Source organism: Amphibalanus amphitrite, unplaced genomic scaffold (genome assembly GCF_019059575.1).
Source record: "Amphibalanus amphitrite isolate SeventyFive unplaced genomic scaffold, NRLGWU_Aamphi_draft 000370F_arrow, whole genome shotgun sequence".
Taxonomy (NCBI): Eukaryota; Metazoa; Arthropoda; class Thecostraca; order Balanomorpha; family Balanidae; genus Amphibalanus; species Amphibalanus amphitrite.
The window spans coordinates 459,516-486,782 of NW_024881864.1; the positions used below are offsets into that span (position 1 = coordinate 459,516).

The following is a 27,267-nucleotide window of genomic DNA, read 5'->3' on the forward strand; positions in this document are numbered from 1 at the left end:
GGCGGGGGAGGGGCGAGGGCGGTTCGATTTACAATCTCGGTGCCAGGCGAGGCCTGAGGGTGTGTTGAGCGAGCAGAGGTCAGCGACAACGACGCAGGTGAAGTCCGATGTGGCCGACGCCCATTCTAGCCGAGACTAGTAAAGGGAGAGACATTGAAGAACCTCTCAGATGGTTTCCTATTCTTGTGATGATCGACTGAAAATCATTCCTTATCCTGTTTCGCCCTAGCTCTCCCCTTTATTTAAAGTATGTACATGAATAAGTTAAGTTCGGGGAGTAGACATTACGGGAAAGGTCGAATATTAGACCCATTTTAGGCATAAGCATATTGAACGAATCAGGAAGCCCACATTCACGAGAAATATAATTCTTAAGAACTAGATGCCGTTGGCATTCAGCATTTGATCAAAACCCGAATGGAATGTCAGTACGCGTTAGTGACTCAAAAAATCAATGAAGTTAACAAAAATTACAAGAAGCGGCTGTAATGTTTGGTAGTATATTTGTCAAGTTACATCATAAACACAGTGCGAGGCGTAAGCATACAAAACGTCCTCGCTTCTGGTGCAGGCAGAGCAGATTAACTTCATATCGTTGAACTCGACTACAAGCAGACAAAACGGGAACTAGGTTCAGAGCGCGTCCAGTCTTCCCAACCGGTGGCCAGCCACCTGCCATCTACACATACCACAGCCATACGTTTCTATGACCCGTCAGGCCAGTTCCTCAAAAGGCAGCTCGATGTTGCACACTGGATTATGCCAGCTCTCTTGAGAACCTCACATTCAGAAAGCTGCGTGGCTAAACTGTCTATTTAATGCCAGCATTGTAGTTAGCAGGTGTATGCTATGAAACAATGGCAAAAGTTCATAAATAAGGCTCAATACAACAAGGAACATACCTACAGGACAATATTATATATCTGCAATTGTACAACAGAGTCAAGTCATTATTACTGACCACCACGGCACCACATGTGCTCGAAGTGGGCTGAATCAACGGAAAGCTCAACAAATAACCAACAGTGACATGTTTTGTTTTCCAGAAGCGTGGAGAACGGTAAGCGCATGGTTAGCTATGCACATTGATCATCGATTATTTGGACCGTGCCACTAGCTGACAAACCAACACGAGAAGGACTAAGTCTTTTATGCGAATACAATGGCATGTGCCGAAAACATTTTGATCTTTCTTAGGGAAAATGTAGGGGACGGAAGGAGGGATGATCCCCAACAAAAAAGTGAAAAGAGAGGTGACCTTTTTGATACTACCAACACTAGATAGTTTTTGTCAGTCAAGCAGTAACGACAGAACGTCAGACTGAGTCCGCTACCAACGATGTGGGCATCACTAAGTGTAGCAGAGATGTTAGCAGCAAAACAACATTCCTCGGTAACTGTGCGCGAAGTGCCAGCCACAGCGGTAGCGCTTAGCCAGCGACCTGGCACCAATCAATCTCGGCTGGTGCCAACAGGCAGTAATGTCGATGTGGCCACACAAACAACAAAACATTCAACTTCGTCAGTGGATAAAATTACCAGGGCGTAACCCACTTCAGTGTGACAGAGGAGAGCGGTCTAGCCTCCACCGGACGAACTTTTAATGATTGTCACCTTTGACGGTTTCAAAAGACTGCCACTTCCATGGGGAAAAGGAGCGACGCCTGACAGATAATCGTACAGAATACCGTCCTATCATGTACCCACCACATGGTAGGTAAGTGTATGATACATCTAGCATGTGTGCACCACTGTAAGGCCGCATTAAGGACCATAAATAATGAATTACAACGCTAACTACAGCAACTTGTTACAGAAAAATAGGATAAAACGTAATAAGAATAGGACAAACACCAGGTGAACAAACTCGCAGTGAGACCCTGTTATCGACTAGACTGGCGGCGAGGAGAGTTCTAGGAGACTGTATACGCGGCCCCTGGCTCTACAGCAGCGGTCTCAACTGGGAACTGCGCTGCCGCTCACACAATGAATAAACCCAGCGGCACGGATAAACTGAGGACCAGCCAACCACAACAACACCAGTCACCGAAAAGGCAGCTGTCGTCAATTCAGCCGCACACTGTGAGCCGCTCACATACCGTCACCCGCCCGATCGCTTACTAGCTCTCCGGTCTGGCAGTTTGGATAAAAGCTCCTCTACCGGACGCACCACAGCCTTTTCTGTCTCTCCTCCCATTCGCCTGCCTTTTTCATTCACGACACGAGTTGCGGCAGCCTGGCACGGGAGTACGAGGGTACTCGGTTGACTCACCAGACGTCGCCACTGTCGGTGATTCGCAGATCTCGCAACCACCTACCGGCGGGGCTGCAGAGCGTCTTGAATTAGCTTCCGTGCTCCCGCCGTCGCCCCGTTCCCTTCTCCTTCCGGCCGGTTCACAGCGAAAGCAGCCCGCAATACTCCTGGGAAAATGGGATAGCAGTTGGGCAAACTACGGGGAGGTAATCAAGAACTTGATTAATCAAGTTCATGATTATTTTATGCCCATATTTGGTCATGTTTGCAGCCCGTCACGAAAACGGCCGAATCTCGATTCAGGGTCTACGGAGATGCACGAAAATTTTAAGACGGATAGAGAAGAAGTCACTCTACAAGTGTAATCTTTGAATGATTCAAGTTGAAAATCGTGAGGCGGTAGATTGCAACCAAAACGTAATCAACAACTTGATTACGAGGCGTCGTCCCGGGAGTCCGATGATCAACTTCTTGATTACGCAGCCAGCTGGCTAATCATGATCTTGATTTCGCATTCAGCTGGCTAATCACGATTTTGATCGCGCTGATCGTGCTACTGGCGAGCGTTGAACGATGCAGCTAATTAAAAGATACAATGATAATGGTGTAGGTATATAATAGACAAAATCAGTCAGTTTTGGTGGGATGGAATTTATGTTGCAGTTAATGTTTCTCATGAATGACTTGACCGAGCCTGTTCAAATTTTGTGTGTGGCTGGAAGCGGATTAGCTATAAGCTTTGGACGAATCGGGGATAGGATATATTTGCACACGCGCACCTTATTTCTGTATCTCCGGAACGGCGTCACCGATTGTTTTTCAATTTTGGTGGGTGGCTAGAGACTCAATAGCTGTGTAAGCTTTAGACGAGTTAGGGATGTGGCACACACATGTGAACTTGTGCACGAGCACACCTCTTCTCGCGCTTGCTCGCTCACATTGCCGAACACGGAGCTGAAAAAAGACCGCCCCGAGCAAGAACACCGCTGTCCGCGATAAGCGGCCTGATCATAAGTCAGCTCAAATGATAATCTGCATACGACCGTCGACCACATATATTGGACGAATAGCGTCACAACCCGGAGCCCGTGTAACCAAGCACAGATCAAAGATATATTTCAAGAAATGTGTATTTATAGTCCTGCCGGTGGAAGGCTCAAAGAATTGGCAAACGCTTCCGACACCCCGCAGCGGCATGCTCTACGGGGATCTCACTCCACTTGCTTCACGGTCGCAATGGCCGCCGCTGATGGCGGCACATCGGCCTTCACCCCACCAAACACTTTGGTTCTCAGAAACCAATTCAGATTGACCACGTTTTTAGGAGTTTTGATGTTAAAAATCCAAAAGGTGGCCTGCCACAGCAGGAATGCTTGGTCTGGTGGCGCCGATACCACCTCCTGGGCCTCGACGAATACCGCGTCTTCCCCGCCCAGCTCTCCATTCACGATTATGGGATGGAAAGTTTTGCGGGCCTCCGTTGGCTTCCGTCGTCTCTTGGAGAATGCGCTGCAGGTTCTCCAGCTCATCCCCTGCAAAATGTTCATAACCAAATTATAGGTACACTTCACATTGCGTGGGAGAAAATGGAGGAGAAAGAATAGGAGAGAAGGAGGGAAAGAGTAAAGTAAAGGAGAGAGAGAGAGAGAGAGAGAGAGAGAGAGAGAGAGAGAGAGAGAGAGAGAGAGAGAGAGGGATAGAGGGAGAGAGGAGGGGAGGGGAGGGGAGAGAGGAGAGGAGAGGAGAGGAGAGGAGAGGAAGGAGAGGAGAGGAGAGGAAGGAGAGGGAGTGAGGAAGGAAGCAAGGAAAGATGGAAGGAAGAAATGATGGAGGAGAGGTAGGCGGATGTAACAAGGCGAACAAGACAAGACATGGACCTGAGGCCTCTTGCACCAAACTACCTAGCTAGGTAGAATCAGCAAAATACCTACCTAGTAAAACTACCTGCGGCGGCAACTTCTCTTGCACCATTCTACCTACCTGTCCAGGTAAATTTGACAACTCGCGTTTTTAGGATTGGATGTTCGGCGGCCTGGGCAGGAAAAAGGTGCTAGAAAACGAACGGAAAAGAAAAAAAATTGTTTTGTTAAAACGTATTTTCAACCTTTACTAGCTTCCAATAATTATTTCGAATACATATATATCTTTATTCAATGAAAAGATTGAGTAAATTAAATTATAATGTGGTTGACGTTGCCATGGCAACAAAGTGGCGTATCTGACCGCTTGTTTCAAAACTACTCATCCTTCGCGTCCCTTGGTATTCATATGATAATTCTTAACTATTAATTCTCAATCGAACGAGCAAAAGATAAGTGCAAGCGGAGATGAAGCGAATAATTGCGGAACAGAAAAAGCTTGAACTGTTTCAGCTCATCCGTGATGAACGCAAGGTAAGTGCGACTGCGCTATCCAAGATAGGAGTCGCGTTTATATAGCATTTTTGACGAGGCTCTAGCTCATTTATTTTGCGATAATTTCGATGCCGTGATCTTCGCATATTTAGAGGGTAGGCATAATTTTGTAAATTACAATGCACCATTAGCATCCTTGGCAACATCACGGGTGGAGCTGTAACATTGCAACAATCCCTGTGTTCCTAAACGTGCTTGATGATATGATGTGTACCTAGGTATCCAAGCTCAGATAAAATTAAACAATTCCTTAATTTTTTCTTTGTTCGGGGGAGGCATTTAATGTGGGCAATTGAATTAAATGGTTCCAGTTCCTATGTAGTGTACCGTCACTATTAAAAAAGAGCATGCAATTCTACATAGTTATGCATACGTACTAGACACAAATTTCAAGCAGCCTCATGGCTAATTTTATATAGGTAGTAGACTCTGGTACCTACCAGAGATGCGAAGTCGATTAGTTTTCGGTGACTCAGACTCCGACTCCAGCTTTAAAAGCTCCGATTTCGACTCCGGGTGGCATTGTCAACTCCGACCGACTCCAACTCAGACAGACGCCGACTCCAAAGCCTTGCTAGGTTTGTGAAGTCGCTGGATTTCTTGTGACTCCGGCTCCAGTTTTTCCAAACGTATCCCGACTCAGACTCCGATCAGAACTGTCGACTCCGCCCGACTCCGACTCCGACTTACACCGCAGCCCTGGTAGGCACCATCACCATATGCGTCTATACCTTTTATAGTGCATTCGTCCGTCTGGATAGTGCGTAGTATGTGGCCGGAAATGGAATAGATTTTCGCAAATTTGAATTCGCTTGATAGACTTAACGCGTTAAAAATGAAATGCAAAACTGGGACAAAATGGCTAAATGTGGTCAACGCGACACGGGCTCGGTCCCTGCAAAAGATGGCACTTCCCCCCCCCCCCTGCTAAGGTGAAGAGGGCCTTGAGTCTTGAGACGAAATGGGCTATGAATGTCCGAGAAACAGATAGCTAGTTATGAATATGTAAGACACCTCTGTCTTCCACGCGCTCTGCCCGCGCCCGCGCGCCGACGCGCGACGGCTTCCCGCCACAGCCGGGAACACGATTTAGCCGTGCATCCTTCACGACTCTCTGCCGTGAAGGATGCATATTATACCTACACACAAATCGTAATTACTATTCTTAAATTATGCGTCGTCGAAATATCATCAAAATACAGCTTTTGAGGCCAGCTGCAATGCCCAAGTCAGGATGCTTATTTACTTGGAAAAGCTACTTTTCCAAATGTCAATTTTCCGACATCGATACGCAAATTGTAGTATCGATACGCAAATTGTAGTCTGAACTCTATACGCAAATATAGAGCTGAAAGATTATCGTCATCACGAGTCCGGTTACATTGCAGCACACAGGAATTCATATAATACAAACACGAAAGACGCAAGATGTGGAGGGGGGAGTCAGAGATGGACGCGGGTGGATCAGAGACGAAATTAGAACCTTCGGAGGTTCTAAATCCGAAGGTTTACAAATGTTCGTCAAAAAATGTTCGTCATTTTCAAAGAGTCCTCGAATATCACTTCTTCGCAGGCTTCTGCGCCCGTAACATTTTTATTATGATAAATGTTACCATTAAAGTTTGTCATTTTTAAACTTCTCTAGGCCGAGGGAGCGACAACATTGCGTTGTAACTAGAGGAAACATTGGAGGAAAAGTTATTCCGATGCCAATAGATTCTTGGATTACAAACTCATCGACCATGTTGTGCAGTTTAAGGCTAACTTTTAGTATCCTTCGAGCATTACAATTTGTTTGTTCTCCTACAAAGTAGACAAATCATTTGCAATGGTGAATCTCGGGAGGCGGAGTAGGTACTTATGATACCGGCTGTATCTGCTGAGTTTTGCCTGATTACCCACCCAACAGATATGGAAATAAAGTGTGTCAACGTTCTCCTTTTCCAGACACTTTATGGAGAGTTTAAGGGCCCCAATGCCCGCTCGCGTAGGCTTCAAGAATGGGGTCGCATACGCGAGCGAGCCATTCAACTTGGCCTGATAAATGACGCAACATCGACGCAAAGCATGCTGCAGGGTGTTATAAAAAACACCCAAGACCGGACAAAAAGTGAGTAACCATTGTTACCACCACTACGACATCGCAATTAAGCACACTGCAGTGCTAGCACAATGGCATTTAACCAAATAACGCACCTTATATCATATACGCAGACTTCAATTTTTTTAAGGCGTTAGTTCTTTAGAAACAGCTTTTGACGAACCGAGCCGCACATGTTTTGGTTGATATCCCCCACAGAGCAAATATTCACGCCGTACACTTACCTCTGTTGCAGAAAAATTCCAGCAAAAGAACCAGTCGGGGGCAGGTGCAGTGGTCTGGACCCAGCTCGACGATACCGTCATGGATTGCGTGGGTATGTTACTTTCAGCCTTCAGATGTAACGGTACATAGTAGTGTTAAATATTTTTTATGCATTGTCTTTGGAGGGCTTAAACAAAAGATCAGACATGTCCGAGCTAAGCTCTTTTTCTCCTGTGTTAGTGTGTTAGAAGCTATCATGACAAAAAAAAAGAAAACCTTTGGGACGGCACCCCTTCCCAGACCCAAGGGATTAACATCGTAAGCGTGAGGCAAAAGGGCGCCAAGATCCGCTGTCTCTTACATCCCTTTGTTTTTTTTTTCACTCCGGCAGGCAGAGACAACTACCTGACGTCGTTTAAGGTTCCTGGCGGGATTACCTGGGGCCAGATGATGACGAATCAGCAAGAAGCCGGCCCAGAAACCGCACTGACAACCGCGGGAGAAACGTCATCAGCACCCAGTATCTACTTCACTACAGAAGACGGTCGGTTGATAGGGCTGGGCACGCCGCTCGCCCAGTCTCCGGCGACCAATGCGACCACGATAACCACCACGGTCCTCTCGACCGTCCCCTCGACCAGGGCAGGCTCGTCAAACGCAACAACCCCTTCGACTGGTCCGCCCCAGGAAAGCGCCATGGCTCTCTCGTCCGGCAAGGCCTCGTCAGCTGACGCAGCCCCTTCGACTGTTCCGTCCCACTCCCAGGGGAGCGCCACGGCTCTCTCGACCGGCAAGGCCTCGTCAGCTGACCCAGCCCTCCCGACTGGAGCGTCCCAGGAGAGCGTCACGGCTCTCTCGACCGGCGAGGCCTCGTCAGCTGACGCAGCCCTCTCGATTGGTGCGTCCCAGGAGAGCGCCACGGCTCTCTCGACCGGCGAGGCCTCGTCAGCTGACGTGGCCCTCTCGACTAGAGCGTCCCAGGCATCGGAGAGAAACCGCGATGAGATTGAAGCGCGCCTCCAGCTCATCCGCTCAACGCCACTCTTCAGACGGACGCCGGAGGAGGTGACCCTGCTCCGCACCTACCTCAGCTTACAGATCCTGGAGGACATGCTGCAGGGAGGAACTCCCACACCAACCCTGACATATGTGCTATGAGCAGGGCTGCGGAACCGCAGCTAGAGCTGGATCCGGAGCCGCCGGAGCCGGCATCTTTTGCCCGGAGATGGAGGCGGAGCCGGAGCTGTCGAAGTTGGTGGCGACTCTGGCTAAATTTGTTTGTTTTGTTTTTAAGGAAAAAGTTAACTTAATTAGTTCGGTTTGACAGTCACGTGAATGAAATACGCCTCAAATATATTATTCCTTTCTTGTGAAGGAAATAAACCGTTTTAAGAAGTAATTAGTTTCAAGCTTCCTCTTCATGGTTCTGGCTTGGACTGAATCGTATGTCACATGAATTGTAAACGAACACCTAACCATTACACATGGTAGGTACAGAAGTTTCACTCAAAGGTCAAACATAAACACACTGTCAATCGCAAATACCTTACAAAAAGGCTAGCAACCATCAAACATGTTTTTATTTGCTGCTCTCCCTCTCCCTTTCGCTCCCTCTCCCGCTCGCTCCCTATACCCCTCGCTCCCTCTTCTCTCCCTATCCCCAAGCGTATACAAATACACAAACACTCAAGCACACGTACATAGCCATAGGCCACTGGCCATGAGTAGACGACTCTGCTGTCGCCTAGCTGCGGTTGGCCCGAGTATCGACCAGCTAATGGCGTACGAACAGCCGCACGAGGTCATTGCGGCGCACAAGACCCGCCCGCCTCTCGGCGCCTGCCGCCGGCAGCTCTGCCGCCCCGTCAGCTGGCTCCTGCACCATTCCTTCATCTTGCCTCAGTGGTCCGAGCCATTCGCCGAAGTCACCGCCCTTGATACACATATTGTGTAGGATAAAGCACGTGTGAATAACCGCCACGCAGCGGGCCACACTTTTCAGGCGCAGCCCGAACTCGAGCGCCCCGAACCGCATTTTCAAAACGCCGAAGGCGTTCTCCACCACCACACGAGTGCGCGCATGAGCGTTATTGTATGCGCGCTCCTCGGCGGTGGTGGGGTCTGCAATGGGCGTCATGAGCCAGGGTGACAGGCCGTAGCCACTGTCCCCCAGCATCATGGCGCCCATTACAGGATTTCCATTCCGGAAATAGTCGGGCAGCCCTGATGTCGCTAAAACTCGGGCGTCGTGCACCCGACCGCCACAATGCACGCTCAATGCAACGATTGAGCGGTCGGGTGCAGCGACAGCCATCACATTGAGGGACGGGAAGCCTTTCCTATTGATATACGCCTCCCGCTGCTCTCGGGGGACGGTGAGGCGTACATGGGTGCCGTCGATGCACCCCACGATGTCGGGCAGCCCGGCGACCTGTCGAAAGTCCTCCTTGAGACGTCCGAGAGCCGCCGGGTCGCTCGGCCAGGTGATGGCCCCTGGGCAGCGGTGGATTATCGCATCCGTCACGCGGTGAATGGCGCGGCACACGGTGGCCTCGGAGACGCCGTGGCCGTCTCCCACCAGGCGCAGATACGCACCGGTAGCATAGAACCGCAGCGACACGAGCAGCTGCTGGCGAGGTGTCAGTGCCATATTTAAGCCCGTGTCGTGCGCCACCGTTCCGCTAATGAGGTCTTCCAGTGCAGTGGCGACCTCGACGCTGAGGCGGAAGTTTTCCCTAAAGAGAAACGGGATTTAAGGTTATATAAAGCTTTCGAATGAATACAATGACACTCTTGACATGCGGCATACAGGCACCCATGCACATTAAGTAGTCACCTGAATGTCGTTGGATGCAGTGCTCCCATGTTGATGCGCGGACGGAGCCTCCGCTGGCGGCGCTCCCGAGGCTCAAAATTGTCATCATCGGCCATAGTCAATCCGGCAATGCATAGGCGTTATCTGGAAGCAACATGCATAAGATGGTTTTGATCCGTGGTCGGCACCATTTAAAAGCATGGCTTGCGGACACAAGTGGGTACACCTACTCATCGCAATGTTTTTTTACGGCACATGTACGTCAGCAACTATGACTATGACAAAACTGCGTATCACACATGTAAGTAGGTAATTTAATCCTTAACCCGCGCATGACTGGGATATTTTCCATAACGCGAGTGGCTGGAGACGGGGGGGGGCGACTCTACAGATCCCCCTCCTTATCTCCGAAACTAGGTACTGGGCCGATCGTCAAAATTCAAACGGCCTCTGATAGCCCTGGTAAAACTGACGAGCGAAACCTTATTTCATTGACCTCGAGGAGTCAGAGGGGCCCTAGTGGTCAGATACAGACACTAGCAGTTATTCACAGGAGGCACCAGCCGCCAGGTGAAGGATCTTATCTGTCAGGCTGGTTTTTGGAGTGGTTTGGAGTGTTTTTTTTTTTAATTTTGAACATATGTTTTGGGTCTCCCCCCCCCTCTCTACAGGGGAGCGTACGAGACCGTCTTTATCTATCTGCTAACGCTTTGGTCCGCGAATATAGAGGTCAACAATGCTGTGGCTCCCGAGTGCCCTTCTAGCGCGACACCTATATGAAATGTAGAGAGACATCTAACGGCTGTTCCCACTTCCCACTCCGCAGTGGAATGGCCATCGCCCGTCATAGGCGGATTCATGCGGGCCGTGGCCGAACATGACGGGACTAGCGACTAGCCCCTTCCATTAGAAATTAATTAGTTGCAGAAGGTGATATGTTTATAACAAAACGAGTGACTGAGGACGTTTTAGAGTGAAGCTGTTTATCTTAACAAATTACAAAGAGTTTTGGCTTCTTTGGCCCCTGCCTGACGGCTGACTGACAACGCCACTGCATGAATATCGATAACAAAGTTGTTGCTCGTCAACAAATAAAATTGAAATACATGTTACAAAAAAATATAAACAACTCAAAAACATGTGGCTTCTACCGGCAACATGAACATTGAAAATAGCACAAAATTTTAAATGCCTATTTATACAAGTTATTTGCTACATCGATAGCTTGGAAGAGTTCATTTCTCTATGACGGGGGGAAATAACGCGGTCTGGCGCAGTTAGCGCGCGAATTGTTGGGGTCCATTTCCACGTGGCGCGAGTCGAGGCCATTGAAGTTGAGAATCGGTATATTTGGTGGATTCAAGGGCATGTGTTACTGAATAAAATTTCCCCATGGCTGGGAAATTCACATCTGTGTATAAGGGTCACCAAAGCCATTTTTCGTGATTGACTGTGAGAAGGTAAGGTAAGGGAAGGGGAGATAATGGCAGCTCAAGCTGGAATGATACCTATGCATAGTGCACAAGTGATTCCAGGCAAAATTTAACATGGGCAAAGCTTCGTAAATCATATTACTGTTTTTAACCAGAAGAAATAAAACAAGTATCAGATGAAATCCCTCTGTTGCACCCTAGGCTAAGAATTAAATAAAAACCTGTATTTCACGACTCAAACCACGTCAACCTAGAAAAATGTTCATAAAATACGTTCTTATAAGTGACTGCATTGGGTGGTGCTGAATTCCAGTTTAGTTGGTGCGAGCTAGAGCACATCAGTAACAAGTGCAGATTTATAAGTTCTGTAAAATTATTGATAGTGCTCCACAAGGCCACTTTCTTAAAAAGCCCTGTTGATGAAAATATAATTTTACTAGACAGTCATTCACATGGGTCCGAGAAATTGACCTGGGATCTGAATTATGTTCTTAAACTCTAATACCACTGATCTTGATCTCACCTACAATAGCATCACAATCATGTATCCAGTTACCTATATAATTTGTTGATGGTTTCATTGGTATCATACATCATTACCTCTGTCGGTGCTCTCTTTTTGTGGCCATATAATCATAATGGGATCATTTGTGGCAATTTACATTAGGTGTTTCAGGGATATTGTGTGATTACACAATACACATAGCAATTTACATAGGCGGCGGAATGGGGAGGCGGTGTTTCATTTTTCAGTCTTTTTGGTGGCAAATCACACCTAATGGGGAGAATATTTTCATCCCTAAAATATGAATGACCGACTTATATGAATGACATAATATGACAACCGAAATATGAATGACATCTCTGAAAAGAGTTGCATGTATTCCCAACAGCCAGTTCACATGTCACTTGACAGTGATGCACCCACATCCTTTTGTTCCACACCCTGTCAAGATCCTGACATGAAATCCTGGTTTATCAGTTAGCATAAAAATTGGCATTACACCATTTTGCAAAAATACTGCAGTTACTTGCTTTCTTTTTTCTCATCCTAGGATTTTTTTCTTCATCGGCACACCCAACCAATATCCAATTTTAGAACACTGCGGGGAGGGCACCTGGGTACCGTGCCCCCCTTTGATTTTGGCATTTTAACATTAGCCCTATGGGCATTGCATGGAAAGAATGAGACCAAAAGTCAGCAGTACCCCCCCCCCCCCTAACTGAAGGTGTTCCGCCACTACTGTCAATTTATAGTTTTGTGATACTTAAGGACATCAAATCACACTGGAAAACCGCTTCACATTTTGCAAATGGTGGTAGAGCTTAAATCCTTGTGCGAACAGCTGTTATTGGCTTATGCTTTGGTTTGTTGTCAGATCTTATTAGATCATAGACGCAAGAAATAATTTTTGTGTGGGATCCAAATTCTGGTATGATCTTATCTTTTTGTTTTTAGATCCACTGATGTAATTGATCTATCACATGCCTCCATGCACATATGATACTAAACTAACCTACCTAACAGCTACCGAATATCTTTGACGTGCCACTTGAGATGTACTACCAGTATAACGCCTTTTGGGGCGACTAACGGAGCGAGCGAGAGGGTGAGCCTTGCACGTGCGAAATTGCGAGGGGGTACCTCCAACTGACTTGTGCACGGCACCCTACTAACTGGTCTCTAGCGATGTGCCAAATTTGGGTACAATCGGCCCAGCCGTTCTCGAGATCTGGAAGCGGCACCCTGCACGTGCGCACGTGCAAAATGGGTCCCAACTGACTTGTGCACGGCACCCTACTAACCGGTCCCTAACCGTGTACCAAATTTGAGCGCAATCGGTCCAGCCGTTCTCGAGATCTGGAAACGACCCCTGCACGTGCGCACGTGCAGCAGCACCCCAACTCTGGCACATGTATATGCAGTGCCTAGTGGGTGCCTACCTACATGCCAACTTTCAGCGCAATCGGCCAAGTAGTTACCGAGATATTGCAACAATTACAAAAGTGACACCTCTTCGTTTTGCACGTGGCACGTGCATAAGGGGTCACCCACATGCATCGGGAATAGTCCAATACTTGGTAGAAGGAATGAAGCTACCCTACAAAAATTACCGCATGTAAATCGGTCAAGTGGTTGCTGAGATATAAGCCTCGCAGAAGCGTGACCACGGCCGGCCGGCCGGCCGGCCGGCCGGCCGGCCGGTCGCTCATACTCAGAAATTTCCGTTAATCTAAGGAAAGACTACGCTCGCTTCGCTCGCTCCGTAATAATGGAAGATGAAATATCCAGTAATCTCAAATTAAAGTTTTCTTGAGAGCATAGAGCAGAAATTGTAATTTTTCTTTTTCAACATTGACTGTTTGATGTACCTCGGCTTTTGTCATATTTAGATGCCTCTCTTTATTTTGAAGAGCACATGAATTTTATTGTTTTGACCATGTCAATTAGTTTGCAAATGATCCCTTAACCCAGCGAGTGTTGTCATTGTGACATTTTGATTTTGATAGAAAGACACCTATTTATTGTCAGCATTTGAAATGAAGAACATACACATTAAGGGAAGATTTTTTTGACTTTTCATTGCAATTCATTACAGAGAGCAAGCATTTTTAACAAAACATGATACCTAACGTACTCAATTTTCCTAGTGGGCTAATGCCACAATTATCACCTTTAAATGCATATTTAAAAGCAATCAAACTCAGTCTCAAGCCTTCTACAGTGCATGGCAATTTTCTCAAGAATATTGATATTTATTATGTGTTATTGGCTACGTCATGCATAGATGAAACATTACCAAGCAAGAGAAACATTTTGATATCATTATTTACACAATAGTTCATCTCACTCACCTTTTCAATGTCTTCACTGTTGCGATGACTTCACTTTTACCTAAGCTTTTGCTAGTTATTTTGGAGGCCCGAATTTACCTTTAAAACGTCAAAATTTCCTCCGCGAGTACTACTTTCCGGCTTTCGGTGCAAGAGGAAAACAGTCGGTCGGACTTTAACAATTGGTAAGTTCTCATGCCGCTCGGTAGAATTTCTAGGTAAATTTTCACGGTAGCGTTTTTTGGTAGGTAGTTTGGTGCAAGAGAATTTAGGTAAAATCGGAATTTATCTAGGTAGGTAGTTTGGTGCAAGAGGCCTCGATGAGTTGGCGCAGGGCACTGATAGGTACTACATTTCGGCACATGATGTGAAAATAATGTATAATGCCTCAGACTCGGCAGTCTGGAAAATGTGGGTACAAATTACACATGCATTAGTGAAGAAGTTTCTGCATTTAGATTACGATGATTTTTTTTTGAAAGCATTAGACAATGCCTGTATCTTGAAAAAGGATTAGATTGGGCTGTGTCAGGACAAAACTGGGGATGAGTCATGTGAGCTCACAAAGTTCCAAAGTTGTGCCAGGCAACTTCATGAGATCACACTGAAGGAGCTCCAGCGAATTATTTTCAGCATGCCCAGCTTGAGTGTGCAAAATGTACACTGGACTGGACCACTGTAGTGTCTGAATGTGATGCACAAAACTGAACGTGACACACCAGCGACAAATCCAGCGAATTATTTTCAGCATGCCCAGCTTGAGTGTGCAAAATGTACACTGGACTGGACCACTGTAGTGTCTGAACGTGATGCACAAAACTGAACGTGACACACCAGCGACAAAACAAAACACTACAACCATCTATTGCAAAAACAATTCATACATACCTGCAGCTGTGTGTCCCTGCATCCTGGCCTGCTGTCTTGCATGAGCGATGCACATAATACAAATGTAGCTGTACTTAGTCCGCTTAATTCCAAAGAAGTTCATCATATCATTTTTTGATTGAGCGTTCCTCAACGTAGGACCATAGGTACCTTTATCATGAGCTTCCTGAACAATACTGTGGTGACAGCGACGCCCACTGCTACAGCGAGGAGGTGGTGCTTTGATGAGCTGTGGAAAAACAGACACATTTGCAGTCACCACTTCTATTATTGTTCTATGAATCCATGACAAAGCCACTTAGAATGTAAGTATGAATAACCTAGCATAAGCCCAAATTTAACTTTTCATTAAAAACTAAAAGATATATCCTATTGGTCCCTACTTGCACAGACAATTGACTGAATAAATGATATGGCCACACTACAAACTTCTGCACAACCTGCCAGGCCACAACATTTCTAGCTACTGTGGGCAGTTAAATGTGCCTCTCTAATCAACAATTGCCCCAAACAACAAACTATGCCTATTATTTACTTTAAGATATACTATAACCATGTAAATAGCAATACACTTTGTAAATAATTAAAATATTATACCGCGGAAAGCATGCGCCATGATAGCCTACAAAATCATCATAAATTCTATCGCGATATTTCAACATTTATACCGACGCACATGAACGTTGAGGCTATTCAAATTTACAAACATGATCTAAATTATTGAAAAAATGCTAATTTTACCTATAAGAACCAAATTACCAATAATTCGGCGCTAATTTCCGGCCTCACCCACACACCGACAACACGACAAATGGCGGCGTGCTAACAGGCGACGGTGCCTTTTGGAAGAAATGTTTATTACGACCAATTTAAGACGTGTGTAAAATGAATGTCCAATTATTTATTTTTAAATTAGAAACGTAAAAATGCGGATAAAAGAATAATATCCGCCTAAAAAGGGCTTTAAAAAATATCACTTTTCTGAAAAAGTTAGGCTAGCAGTTTATCTTTCGCCATATGAGCTAAAGTACATATCCCACTGCTACCGGTCCATATCATTTCGGGAGAATAGAATATTGCGTTTCACCTGGTAAAAAATCGTGTCGATATGGACATTATAACAATCGAAACGAAACACTTGAATAGTTCGGTGCACGAAAAGTAATCAAAATCTTGATTACAACTCCTTATATGGTCATGCCACGCCCTATTTTCATGACGTCATAATCATGAACTTGATTAATCAAGTTCGTGATTACCTCCCCGTAGTTTGCCCAACTGATAGAGTCAAATGATCAACTGATATAACGCTGATACCGCTGAACGAGAATCGTAAATGTTAGGATTTTTGTCTTCAGGCAAGAGATGGCGATAATGATGTCCCTTTACTGCGTTTATCTAGCCCACCCGTGAACCGCTACGGGCTCTTGGAAATACATATATTGCATAGCTAGTTTATTTTTGGAACGGGCTATGAGCCAAATACCATAACCCAGGCAACAAACAGGCTATCACGCCAATGTACGTATTCTCCACCCTTCATTTTCCTTTGATTAGCCCGTTCATTTCTCTCTCCACCAGTGTGGGTTACCCATGCCCCCATCCCCCACGCCGCTACAAGAGCTAATAGCTGTTCGCGCATCATCCAGTCACGGTTGCAATCTTCTCATCCGTCCCATGACCTACCAACGCTACGGGTACTACCTGCTCACCCGTCCCCACTATTACGGTTGCCCCCGTCCGCCCGCCGCTGACGGCAGTATCTGCTCACCTCCCGCCTAGCTGGAGCTGCTGGTGGCGGGCTCGCCGGCCGGCTCCTGCTGACCGCCGCCGTTCACCTGGTACGGCGTACCCAGGCCGTACAGGTGGCCGCCGTACTTGGCGTCGTCAATGTTGTCCTCAAAGAACATCTGACGGCGCACGGAGGGAGGGAGAGGACAGTCAGCGCTCTGTAGTGGCGATTGAACGAGAGCGAGGCGCGCTGGGAGCGAAATGTAGCTGGAAAACATAAACTGACTTATTGAGTTACCTATGTAACACATATACTAGGCGGCAAAGGATAAGCTATGTCCCGTTCCAAACTAGTAGTGTGTGCGACTGACCTCCCTCATTTTGAAGAAGGCGGCGCCGGTGAGCAGGCTGTCACTGCCGGCCTGGTGCTGAGGGCCGACCCGCTCCAGCTCCAACTGCTCCGCCAGCTGCGGCAGGAAAAACGCTGTCAGACTCACAAAGCAGGGGCGAGAGGGGTCGCTGTCATGCTCCTACACAGTCGGTGTGCCGCGTATATACACACGACAGGCTGGGTGTCGCCCATACCGCCGCCACAGTCCCACACAGCACTGTACGTACACTCAGTGCACTACGTACACGTCCGGCGACTAGCGAGAAGGAAATCTTAACCCTCGCATGTGTGCGGCGTTTTCCAGCTTCTAATGTGTAGGGGGGGGGGGTCGGTTGGACCCCCCCCTTGCCGTTTGGCCCCTGATCGAGCTAGAGCTTCGCGGAAAAAACGAGCGTGTTGCCCGTGACGAGAGGAAGCCGATGATACCCAATTTTAAGGTCCTAGGTCATTGGTTGACCTTCCAGGTCAGGTCAATGACCCAAAGTCGGGAAAATCGGGACCTATTAGAAAGTCGTAAAGTGTGGCTGCTAAGGGGTTTTTCGGGGTGCTGATCACGAATATCGTGTTAGTTTTGATCACAGATGATGTCTTAAAGCATTTAGACCAGGTCGGGTCAGGTCAGGTCAGGTCAATCAGTAGGCGTCGTGACGGGTATTCGTAGTACGTGTCAACCGCCTCTGACAGCTTCGTAACATGTTACGAAGGCACCAAAACTACTTCGTAAGTGTTCAAATGGTTGCTAAATTCGAATTCAGCTCCAAAAACTAGCCTGGAAACATGTAAAACACGAAAAAGTGAACCGAGGTCACCCGAGGTCACCAAAGGTCAATGACCTGACCTGACCTTCAGGTGACCTTGACACCCACCCTAATGCATGGGAGCAACATCAAATCACATGTTTGAACGTTTGAAACCACGAAAAGCTTGCAAACGCGCGGCTAATGCGAGCCGACGTACGCCGAATCGCGATTCCGGCCAAACATGGTCTCGGAAAAGAGGTCACAGGTCAAAGGTCATTTGGGTCAGGGTCATGAAATTTTCAGGGTAGGTGTCAAATTGATCAATGCGAGGGTATTGAAAGTTTCGTCGCGATCGGCCGCTTTTTACACGAGTTTACGCGAAAAACCATGGGGGGGGGGGTCCATCCGACCCCCCTACACATGCGAGGGTTAAGAATGTTCATTACGTCCACACAGCCGTGCCGAGCCAGCTCATAGTTTCAACACTCACCAAGAGGCCTATAGGTCACAGTCCATCATATAGCATTTACTGACGGAGAAGTAACCCACCTCCTGTAGACCGCCTTTGAGGTTTTTGCACGACTTCATCAGATACTTGACGTCATACATTGTGGGAAAGTACATCCGGAGCAGCTCAAAGAATTCCGACTCTTCTTTGGGCAGGTTCTGGTTGGTCAGTATCTTCAGAAGGTAGCCGAAGTCGTAACCGCTGAAATACACAGTCGTTCCCAGTTATTGTCAAGAGCGAATTCTACTATCACGCATAGTGGAGAAAAACATTTATCATATATCCCGCATTTTTGCCAATCACGAGCCTATAGAAATGCGCACAACACCGGCAACGCTCTGAAATAAGATTTCATCTGATCAAAAGAAATATCCCTTTCTCACACCAGTGCATCCACGTCCACCTGTGGAAACAGATCTCCACATCACTATCTATCAATTTTGGCGTTCGCATCGTTTCGGGACTGTCACGGCGAGACCACGTGACACCGGCGCTTAGAGAGCTGGGATGGCCCACAGTCGATGAGATGGTGCATGAGCGGGACATCGCTGCCATATGTCGCCTTCTTAACCCTGCATGTGGGGCTGAGGCACTGACTGGGCAGCTGATCCACCGAAGCGATGTCTCGGGCCGCCAAACTCGAGCGGTGGCCAACGGCCTGCTACAGCTACCGAGAGTGAGGACCGAGTTTGCGCGGCGCAGCTTTACGTATCGCGCGATTTCCACATGGAACAATAGGTGATTTATGGTCGTGTGTTGTGTAGTGTATATACTTTTATTTGTGTTTTTAGTGTTATAGCATTTTGTTTTTATCTCCTTTTATGCATGTTTACAATGGTGTGCTCAAGGTCGTTTACCGGTTGTCATGTATTTTACCTTTTATCTTGTGTGATTGACGTGCATGCCACAAAATCCATGCCAGTGGAGGCATCTAATAAACTATCTATCACCTCAATGGACGAAGCTCCCCTCCAGTCTCCCTAGGTGGTTCGTCATTTTTTAGAATGGAGATGCTATTGCTGAGCATATTTATTAGTATGTATATACTATATAAGAAATATTTTTAAATGTAGCCTGATGCTCATCATATATTAGTTAAGTTTTAAGCGAAATAGACAAAGAGAATAATAGTTCGACCACGGGTCATCATCAGATTCGAATAGGAAAATCCAATGAATGATTTTCAATGAATGAATGAATGATTTCGAATGATTTTCCTATTCGAATCTGATGATGACCCGTGGTCGAAATATTATTCTCTTTGTCTATTTCGCTTAAAACTTAACTAATATATGATGGGCATCAGGCTACATTAAAAAATATTTCTTATATACATGTCTCCCTAGGTGAGCAGATCTCCAACTCATCTCAGTGTACGAACTACGAAGCTCCCCTCCAGTATCCCTAGGTGAACCGAGTTCCCCAGACCCCAGCTCACCTGTGGAACGAGATCCACTTGACGTCGTCCATGAGTACCACGCCCGAGGTGGTGATGAGCTCGGCAAACTCAAACGGCTCGATGCCCTCGTCGTCGTGCACCGGGAATTGGATGCCCGACTTTTGCAGCAGCTCTATGCTCTCCTGTGCGTACATGTCCTCGCTGGGAACGGCAGCGCCGAACGGGTCAGCGGCGGCGAATGGCGGGAGGGGCTGAGGTCATGGATGATTAAAGTGACTAAAGAGGTTTCAACGTCAGCATATCGTTAGGTAGTAGGTACCTTGAGTTTCTATACTCGGATACAATTAAAAACTATCATTTGCTCTAAGAAAAACAAAACTAGAATAAAAAAGTATTTGAAGCTCTTATCGCTTCCAAACACACATCACGACATCCGATATTTATTCCTAAACTCCATTCATTCATCGATTCATATACCTCATTCATTTATAGATTTATAATTGACTGGGGAAAATCGGTCAAGTTCATCTGATTTGCCTTTTCACGTTTAGTAATAATCTTGTCAGTTCGTCTACCACAGTGGATGTCGGTGACGTACACGAGGTTGAATTTGAAGTTGAACTGCCAGGTGGTGATCGGCTGCGGCATGCGGCCCTGCTCGTCGAAGAAGGTGACGCCCAGCTGGATCATCTTCAGGTGGTCGACGTTACAGCGCCGCAGCTGGTACTCGTAGTCCTGCGCACTGCGGAACTCGCCTATCGGCCGCGCCACCACACCGGGGAACTCCGTGTCCTGACGGGAGGGGGGGGGGGGGGCTCACAGTCGGCCGCGCCACCACACCGGGGAACTCCGTGTCCTGACGGTAGGGGGGGGGGGGGCTCACACTCGGCCGCGCCACCACACCGGGGAACTCGGTGTCCTGACGGGGAGGTAAGGAGGGGGGGGGGGGCTCACACTCGGCCGCGCCACCACACCGGGGAACTCCGTGTCCTGACGGGGAGGTAAGGGGGGGGGGGGGCTCACACTCGGCCGCGCCACCACACCGGGGAACTCCGTGTCCTGACGGGAGGGGGGGGGGGCTCACACTCGGCCGCGCCACCACACCGGGGAACTCCGTGTCCTGACGGGAGGGGGGGGGGGGCTCACACTCGGCCGCGCCACCACACCGGGGAACTCCGTGTCCTGACGGGAGGGGGGGGGGGCTCACAGTCGGCCGCGCCACCACACCGGGGAACTCCGTGTCCTGACGGGAGGGGGGGGGGGGCTCACACTCGGCCGCGCCACCACGCCGGGGAACTCCGTGTCCTGACGGGGAGGGGGGAGGGGGGGGGGCTCACACTCGGCCGCGCCACCACACCGGGGAACTCCGTGTCCTGACGGGGAGGTAAGGGGGGGGGGGGCTCACACTCGGCCGCGCCACCACACCGGGGAACTCCGTGTCCTGACGGGGAGGTAAGGGGGGGGGGGCTCACACTCGGCCGCGCCACCACACCGGGGAACTCCGTGTCCTGACGGGAGGGGGGGGGGGCTCACACTCGGCCGCGCCACCACACCGGGGAACTCCGTGTCCTGACGGGGAGGTAAGGGGGGGGGGGGGCTCACACTCGGCCGCGCCACCACACCGGGGAACTCCGTGTCCTGACGGGGAGGTAAGGGGGGGGGCTCACACTCGGCCGCGCCACCACACCGGGGAACTCCGTGTCCTGACGGGAGGGGGGGGGGGGGGCTCACACTCGGGGCCGCGCCACCACACCGGGGAACTCGGTGTCCTGACGGGGAAAGAGGAACTCGAGACTCAGGGTGGGACCCACGGCACGGAGCGGCCACTCCACTGACCCTATAACGTCTGAAATGTTCAAGGTGAAGGCAGCGTATTTATTTAACCCTCTAATGCCCACACATAGTTCCACGGTTCCTAAAATTAGCACCTCATGACCTATGATTCATTTTGGGTCCCTTGTTCGAAATCTGAAGTCAAAAAATTTTTCGCAGTTCAAATTTCGGAAATAATTTGTGTATCAAATATGATACATTGGGCATTCCACTTGGTAATTTTTAGTGGTATCAGACCACACAGAAGGAAGTGAAGACATAGATGAGAAGATATATGTTTTGAAAAATTTCAGAGATAAAAGCGGCAGTTAAAATGTGTAAAATGCAAACAAGAAATCCTTTACTGTGCGCCACTTATCAGAACATTTTCTTAATATTTCATTGGCATCCTACTTGTATCAAAATGCCCTTTCAGTCGGTACTAAGGGAACAACGCTAATCATAGGCATCTTTTTACGAGTGCCTTCTATTCCTTTAATTTCCACGATACAGCGCGTTGCACTTGTGCATTTTTTCATAATTCAGACATGTGGGCCATGCTTCTCAAACGTGCATTATACATACTTGATACAAAAATGAAGACATTACGGTTGGTCGGTAGATGGTCGAAGTGAAGCAGTTCTGATGCAAAATGCTGGACAGCCTGCCGACGGACCGGAATCAATGCCAAAGACGAATGTTGGTTTATCTTCACGATAGCCGGACAATCCCTGGTGACTGAAACTCTCAGCCTGTGAATCGTCAGTTAGCACTTTGACTGGTCGTGCGGTCCTCATGTCATCGGCGTCAGTACAACAGCCGCGCACTGACCAGTGACCAGTGCAGTAACCGTTGTACGTGTCAGACAACAAAGGTACAGGTAACTGTGTACCGATCGGCAGGAACTTGCACAATGTTCATTGACCTCATATAAAGGTGAGCGTACGCAATGCCGCACTTTAACTTGTATTCTTATGGTCAGTGTCCATGTTTTAGTATAAATCCTATTTGTTCAGTGGCAATCAGCTACCATACTTGGCGGCATATGTCAATATACGAGTATGACAACAAATGACATACCTGGCAGTAAAAGTGTTTGCCAGGTGTCAGGCACCTGCTGGATCCTGGCAGCAGTGCATGGTTGCCTACTTCTTGGATACGTAAATCAAAGGAACCACGTCCTTCGGTCTTGACGTCTGTCTTCATGGCGAGTCCGTTTAGCCAGCTTCCTCTGACGATGACGGTGTAGTTTTCCACTCCACATTCAATCTCTTAATACTGGGATGAACGGAGGGGATTTGAATCGCAAACAAATTGTGAGTCGTTCTCCAGTATGAATGAAAAGAGCTGGCTGGCTGCTAATGCAAGTCTTCGGCCATGCCCAGCTAAGACATAGACCCACAAGACATAAGCCCGTCCACAAACCCTGTTGGAATATCGAAATTGTGCAAGAGACCGCTGAATCCTCCTTTCCCAAACATACATAGTCAAGTCTCAATTTTTGGTTTCGCAAGCATAAATGCTTGCACGGATGATCGTCCCTTGAAATCAACAAGCCTGTCATCGATGGCATGTCATTCCTAACGTGGTTTTAGAAGATATGGTCTGCTAGTGTCCTGCAGATCAAAAAGTTCACTGTTATCATCATCAAACAGTTGGAAAACCAGATTCCTATGAGCGTTAGAAAAGTCGAGATGTATGAGGCATGTAAGGCCACTCATGGGCAGCTAGATGTTAGGTGATTGACAAGGATGAGAGGCGGCATAAGCGTACGAATATCGTTATGAAATATCGAGTCTGGAGCGAAATAGAGTTATCTGACGCCAGAGGTGCGAACTTCACAAAGTTATGCATCTTGTACCATCGTCATTTTCAATGACTCACAGGCCATTGCAATGCTTATCACCTGAGAAAACTTATGGTATTGGCACACCGTATGTTGCAGCGGCGAAAATTTCATAGAAAATATTGGAGTGCTATGCCCACTGTATCATATCTAGTATCCCCCAAATTAGGGGTCCATATCTTTGACCCTGAAATAGCTGCGATGTATTGCAACATACTGTGATAAATGCTGGACATTTGTCTCACAGTATACCAAGTTTCTTTCAAAATAACTATTTTTTTGTTTTTCAAATGCTAAAATTTACACTTGCATCTCAAATAGCTTTTCAGCAAAGGACAAACTGACCCTCTTCAAAATCACCTGGTGGGAAACTGAGAAATCATTACTTAAAAATTTTGCCACCAGGTGGTTGCCAAGACGTACCACTTCTGATACAGCAGGGGTTTCAACAATTTTCGCCTTCAGGATTAGCACGCGAATTTTCTGCAAATTGACTTACAGATATGATACCGGGGGCACTAGAGGGTTAAGCCGTTCAGAATGTCGTCATTAGCCTCTCAAAATTTAAACGTCCCGAAATCTCCGATTCTTTAGGCTTCTGATTTGATTGCAAGGTGATTACCTTGCCTTCCATAGCTCAAAAGGGTCTCACGATCGAACTACCACTTCCATAAGTCCCGCTCCCGATCAATTACCGCACGCTCCACTCTATTGGACTCACCATGGCGACATACTTGTACGTCTGCGCCACCTTCCTGATGTTGTCAAACTCGCGGTCCAGGTTGTAGGCCCACACCTCGCGGATGCCGCACTCCTCGTTACTGGGCGTCGGCTGGACCGGTGTGTGGGAGCCGGCCGGCCACGAGGAGCCCGCCTGCGCGCCGCCCGTCGGCCAGCCGCCCGTCGACTCGGACGCTGGAGGTACACACAGGCGGTGACTGGTGGGGCAGGACGGCAGCGAGAGACCAGATGGTGGGGATCACTGACCCGACTAAAACGTGACAATATCGGTAGTGGCCGGAACGCGGGCACAGTTTTTGTTCAGGAAACTTGCGATGCTATTTTCAACATCATGGTCACAACCTACCTGCCAGCACAGCAAATATCAACCTACCTACTGATTCAATTACTGGAGGAAAAAAAACTTTTGAAAATGTCTCAGTACCTCATCAAGGCGTTAGTTATTTTGTAGTCATTAAAATAGCAGCAAGAATTATCACAGGTAAAGCAAGCATCTTTTCATCCATGCTTTTCCATTCAAACAGTATAGTGCAATCATTCCTCACCATTTCCATTTTGCATGGTCATCTCAATCTAATCCAGAAGTAACCTGAAAAACAGAAATGTCAAGAATTCATAGTGATATTGTAAATGCACATTGCAAATGTATATGTAAAGATATGTTTATATCTTTGAATGTCAAACCACAGTCTAAATGTATGCTTGCATGATAGCTTTCAGCCTCCACAAAAACAAATAATATGAACATCACCATGTATACTCTCACATAACTAGACCTAATCCAACATATCTCAACATCCGATTTATATTCTTGTTATGTATTATTACTGCCAAGGTTAGTTCTAGCATTGAAGAACTGGCATGTCTTGCGTTTCCAGGTTCCTCTTCTCCCTCCCTACACCTGTCCTGTAAGGCTGGGAAGTGGAGGAACCCCATAAGGTGAGCAAGGTGAGTAAACTTCGGCATTTCTACTAGAGTACAGAGTTGTTTTTAAATAATGTGAGCCAAATTGATCATTATCCCCAGTATGGAAGCCTCAGGAATGTTCTGACATCACATAGTAAGCTTCTTGTTTGCCTCTGATATCACAGTTTAATTTCTTTAGCGCTGAAGAAGTTGGTTATCACCCTGAAGTGTCCCTGACTGAAAGATACATTGTCCTGGGAATTGTGGATCTTGTTTGAAGTGGGCTAGTGGGGATTTCCAGCCTGGCTGATGTGGGCTGGTGCAGCTTTGTTATCCAGACTAGTGGTTGGTGTGGCTTGTAACTTCAGTCACAATGCACAATGTACCTACTGAACCACTATTTCCACAGCATCTTCACATCTGAAGACCCGGCCCTGCCAACACCACCACCTGCCTTCACGGGTCCCTCGCTAGACACCATAGACGTTAGCCCAAGGGCGGTCAGAGACAAGCTGCTGAAGCTCAAACCCGACAGCTCCCCAGGACCAGATGGATTGCACCCAAGGATACTGCGTGAGACGGCGACCATTATGGCTGAACACTGGGCACAGCTCTTCCGCCACTCCCTGGCCAGTGCTACCCTACCCACCGACTGGTGCAAGGACGACATAGTCCCCATCTTCAAGAAGGGTCCTAAGCGCTACCCGGCCAACTACAGACCCGTAACACTGACTGCTGTTCCTTGCAAAGTTTTCGAATCATTGATCCGTGACCAGATGATGGAGTACCTGACCTCTACTGAGCAGCTAAGCAGTAAGCAGCATGGGTTCAGACGGAAGAAGTCCTGTGTCACTCAACTTCTTGAGACCCTGGACGATTGGACTCGCGATCTCGACGAAGGTAAACCTGTCGACGCCCTGTACCTCGATTTTAGCAAGGCTTTTAACTCGGTGCCCCACCAGCGACTACTGCTCAAGCTACACTCGTACGGCATCAAGGGCCAACTCCTGGAATGGCTGAGGGCCTTTCTGATTGATCGGCAGCAGCGCGTAACCGTCAATGGTACGAAATCAGAGTGGGTATCTGTCACCAGTGGAGTGCCTCAGGGAACCGTGTTGGGGCCCCTCTTGTTCCTGGTGTACATAAATGACTTACCTGACCACGTGTCGTCGACCATCAAGATGTTTGCCGACGACGCGAAGATGTACAGAAGTGTCAGCCAGGTTTCAGACGCCCAAACACTCCAGAGAGACCTGGATGCACTCATTGAGTGGTCGGATCGTTGGCAACTCCCCTTCAATCGCGCTAAATGCGTTTCCCTGCACTTGGGTCGCCAAGACGACAGGCAGGGGTATCACATGGGAGGCACCGAGCTCGTACAAGTTTTGGTGGAGAAGGATCTGGGGGTGCAGATGGACCACCAGCTGAAATTCCGAGAGCAAGCGGCGGCCGCCATCTCCAAGGCTTCTCACATCCTAGCAGTCATTCGGCGATCCTTCTGCGTCATCGACGAAACCACGTTGCCACTGCTCTTCCGGACAATGGTCCGCCCCCATCTGGAGTATGCCAACGCGGTCTGGGGGCCATTCAACAGAGCGGACCAGAAGCGGATTGAAAGGGTCCAAAGGAGAGCCACAAAGCTCGTCGCCAGCATCCGCGAACTCCCCTACGAGGCGAGGCTCCAGACACTTAACCTGCCGTCTCTCTACTACCGTCGTCGCCGCGGCGATATGATAACGGTCTACCAAGTGCTCCACGGGGGAGTTGACGTTGACGCGTCCAAGTTCTTTACGCGAGCAGCGACGTCCCGGACCCGTGGACACACATGGAAGCTTTCCAAGTCCAGGACCAACTCCAGAGTCAGACGAAACGCGTTCAGCGTGAGAGTCGTGAACGACTGGAATTCGCTGCCATCGACTGTTGTTGATGCGCCTTCAGTCGACTCATTCAAGGCCAGGCTCGACAGTCACTGGGCACGCTTCATGCACATGACTCACCCATACGACTGAAACACCACACAATACAGACAAACAGCTCGACAAGACCGGATCCCAGAGGCCAAGTGGCCTTTCTAAATTCCGCGATTTATAAGTATAAGTAAGTAAGTATAAGTGCCAACAGATCAAGATAATTTCCGCGACAAAGGATGCAAAAAAATAAGGTGAAAACAGTGACAGTAGGTACCTACCACGCTATATTTCCTTTGTCACGCCTCGTCTATACGTGGTCTATACCACGTCCGACCACAG

General features: G+C 48.0%; 3 protein-coding genes across 6 annotated transcripts; 1 reads left to right on the forward strand and 2 right to left on the reverse strand.

The window, feature by feature from the left end:
- Positions 1-486: 486 nt before the first annotated feature.
- Positions 487-27,267, reverse strand: LOC122389759 (CCR4-NOT transcription complex subunit 7-like). Of its 3 annotated transcripts, XR_006258024.1 has the most exons (10): positions 27,207-27,267; positions 24,658-24,701; positions 24,093-24,286; positions 20,312-20,505; positions 19,753-19,914; positions 18,356-18,515; positions 17,047-17,142; positions 16,716-16,854; positions 14,945-15,173; positions 3,371-3,786 (listed from the first exon to the last, which is right to left on the reverse strand). XR_006258024.1 is itself a non-coding variant. In XM_043382100.1 (9 exons), exons 2-8 carry the CDS (start codon positions 24,677-24,679, stop codon positions 16,723-16,725), a joined length of 960 nt encoding a protein of 319 aa, XP_043238035.1. In that variant the 5' UTR covers positions 24,680-24,701; positions 27,207-27,267; the 3' UTR covers positions 487-2,421; positions 16,716-16,722. The 3 variants fall into 3 exon arrangements, 1 of the variants encoding a protein (XP_043238035.1); XM_043382100.1 differs by lacking the exons at positions 3,371-3,786; positions 14,945-15,173 and adding an exon at positions 487-2,421; XR_006258025.1 differs by lacking the exons at positions 16,716-16,854; positions 17,047-17,142; positions 18,356-18,515; ... (3 more) ...; positions 24,658-24,701; positions 27,207-27,267 and adding an exon at positions 15,704-16,507.
- Positions 4,412-8,360, forward strand: LOC122389755 (mucin-5AC-like). 2 transcript variants are annotated; one of them, XM_043382081.1, is made up of 4 exons: positions 4,447-4,647; positions 6,616-6,778; positions 7,005-7,085; positions 7,365-8,360. In XM_043382081.1, exons 1-4 carry the CDS (start codon positions 4,582-4,584, stop codon positions 8,129-8,131), a joined length of 1,077 nt encoding a protein of 358 aa, XP_043238016.1. In that variant the 5' UTR covers positions 4,447-4,581; the 3' UTR covers positions 8,132-8,360. The 2 variants fall into 2 exon arrangements, with proteins under 2 accessions (XP_043238017.1, XP_043238016.1); XM_043382082.1 differs by lacking the exon at positions 7,005-7,085 and having other exon boundaries at positions 4,412-4,647.
- LOC122389756 (putative nuclease HARBI1) lies at positions 8,547-14,319 on the reverse strand. The gene is made up of 3 exons (XM_043382083.1): positions 14,078-14,319; positions 9,810-9,932; positions 8,547-9,708 (listed from the first exon to the last, which is right to left on the reverse strand). Exons 2-3 carry the CDS (start codon positions 9,902-9,904, stop codon positions 8,748-8,750), a joined length of 1,056 nt encoding a protein of 351 aa, XP_043238018.1. The 5' UTR covers positions 9,905-9,932; positions 14,078-14,319; the 3' UTR covers positions 8,547-8,747.

Bases quoted from the DNA above. Each gene is read 5' to 3' on its own strand.
- LOC122389756 (XM_043382083.1), bottom strand. From the start codon at position 9,904: ATGGCCGATGATGACAATTTTGAGCCTCGGGAGCGCCGCCAGCGGAGG. The intron at 9,709-9,809 runs GTGACTACTTAA...GTTTCTCTTTAG, and splicing joins CTGCATCCAACGACATTCAG to GGAAAACTTCCGCCTCAGCG.
- LOC122389759 (XM_043382100.1), bottom strand. From the start codon at position 24,679: ATGACCATGCAAAATGGAAATG. The intron at 20,506-24,092 runs GTGAGTCCAATA...CCCTCCCGTCAG, and splicing joins CGTACAAGTATGTCGCCATG to GACACGGAGTTCCCCGGTGT. The intron at 18,516-19,752 runs GTGAGCTGGGGT...TGTGTATTTCAG, and splicing joins AAGTGGATCTCGTTCCACAG to CGGTTACGACTTCGGCTACC.
- LOC122389755 (XM_043382081.1), top strand. From the start codon at position 4,582: ATGAAGCGAATAATTGCGGAACAGAAAAAGCTTGAACTGTTTCAGCTC. The intron at 4,648-6,615 runs GTAAGTGCGACT...CTCCTTTTCCAG, and splicing joins TCATCCGTGATGAACGCAAG to ACACTTTATGGAGAGTTTAA. The intron at 6,779-7,004 runs GTGAGTAACCAT...CCTCTGTTGCAG, and splicing joins CACCCAAGACCGGACAAAAA to AAAAATTCCAGCAAAAGAAC.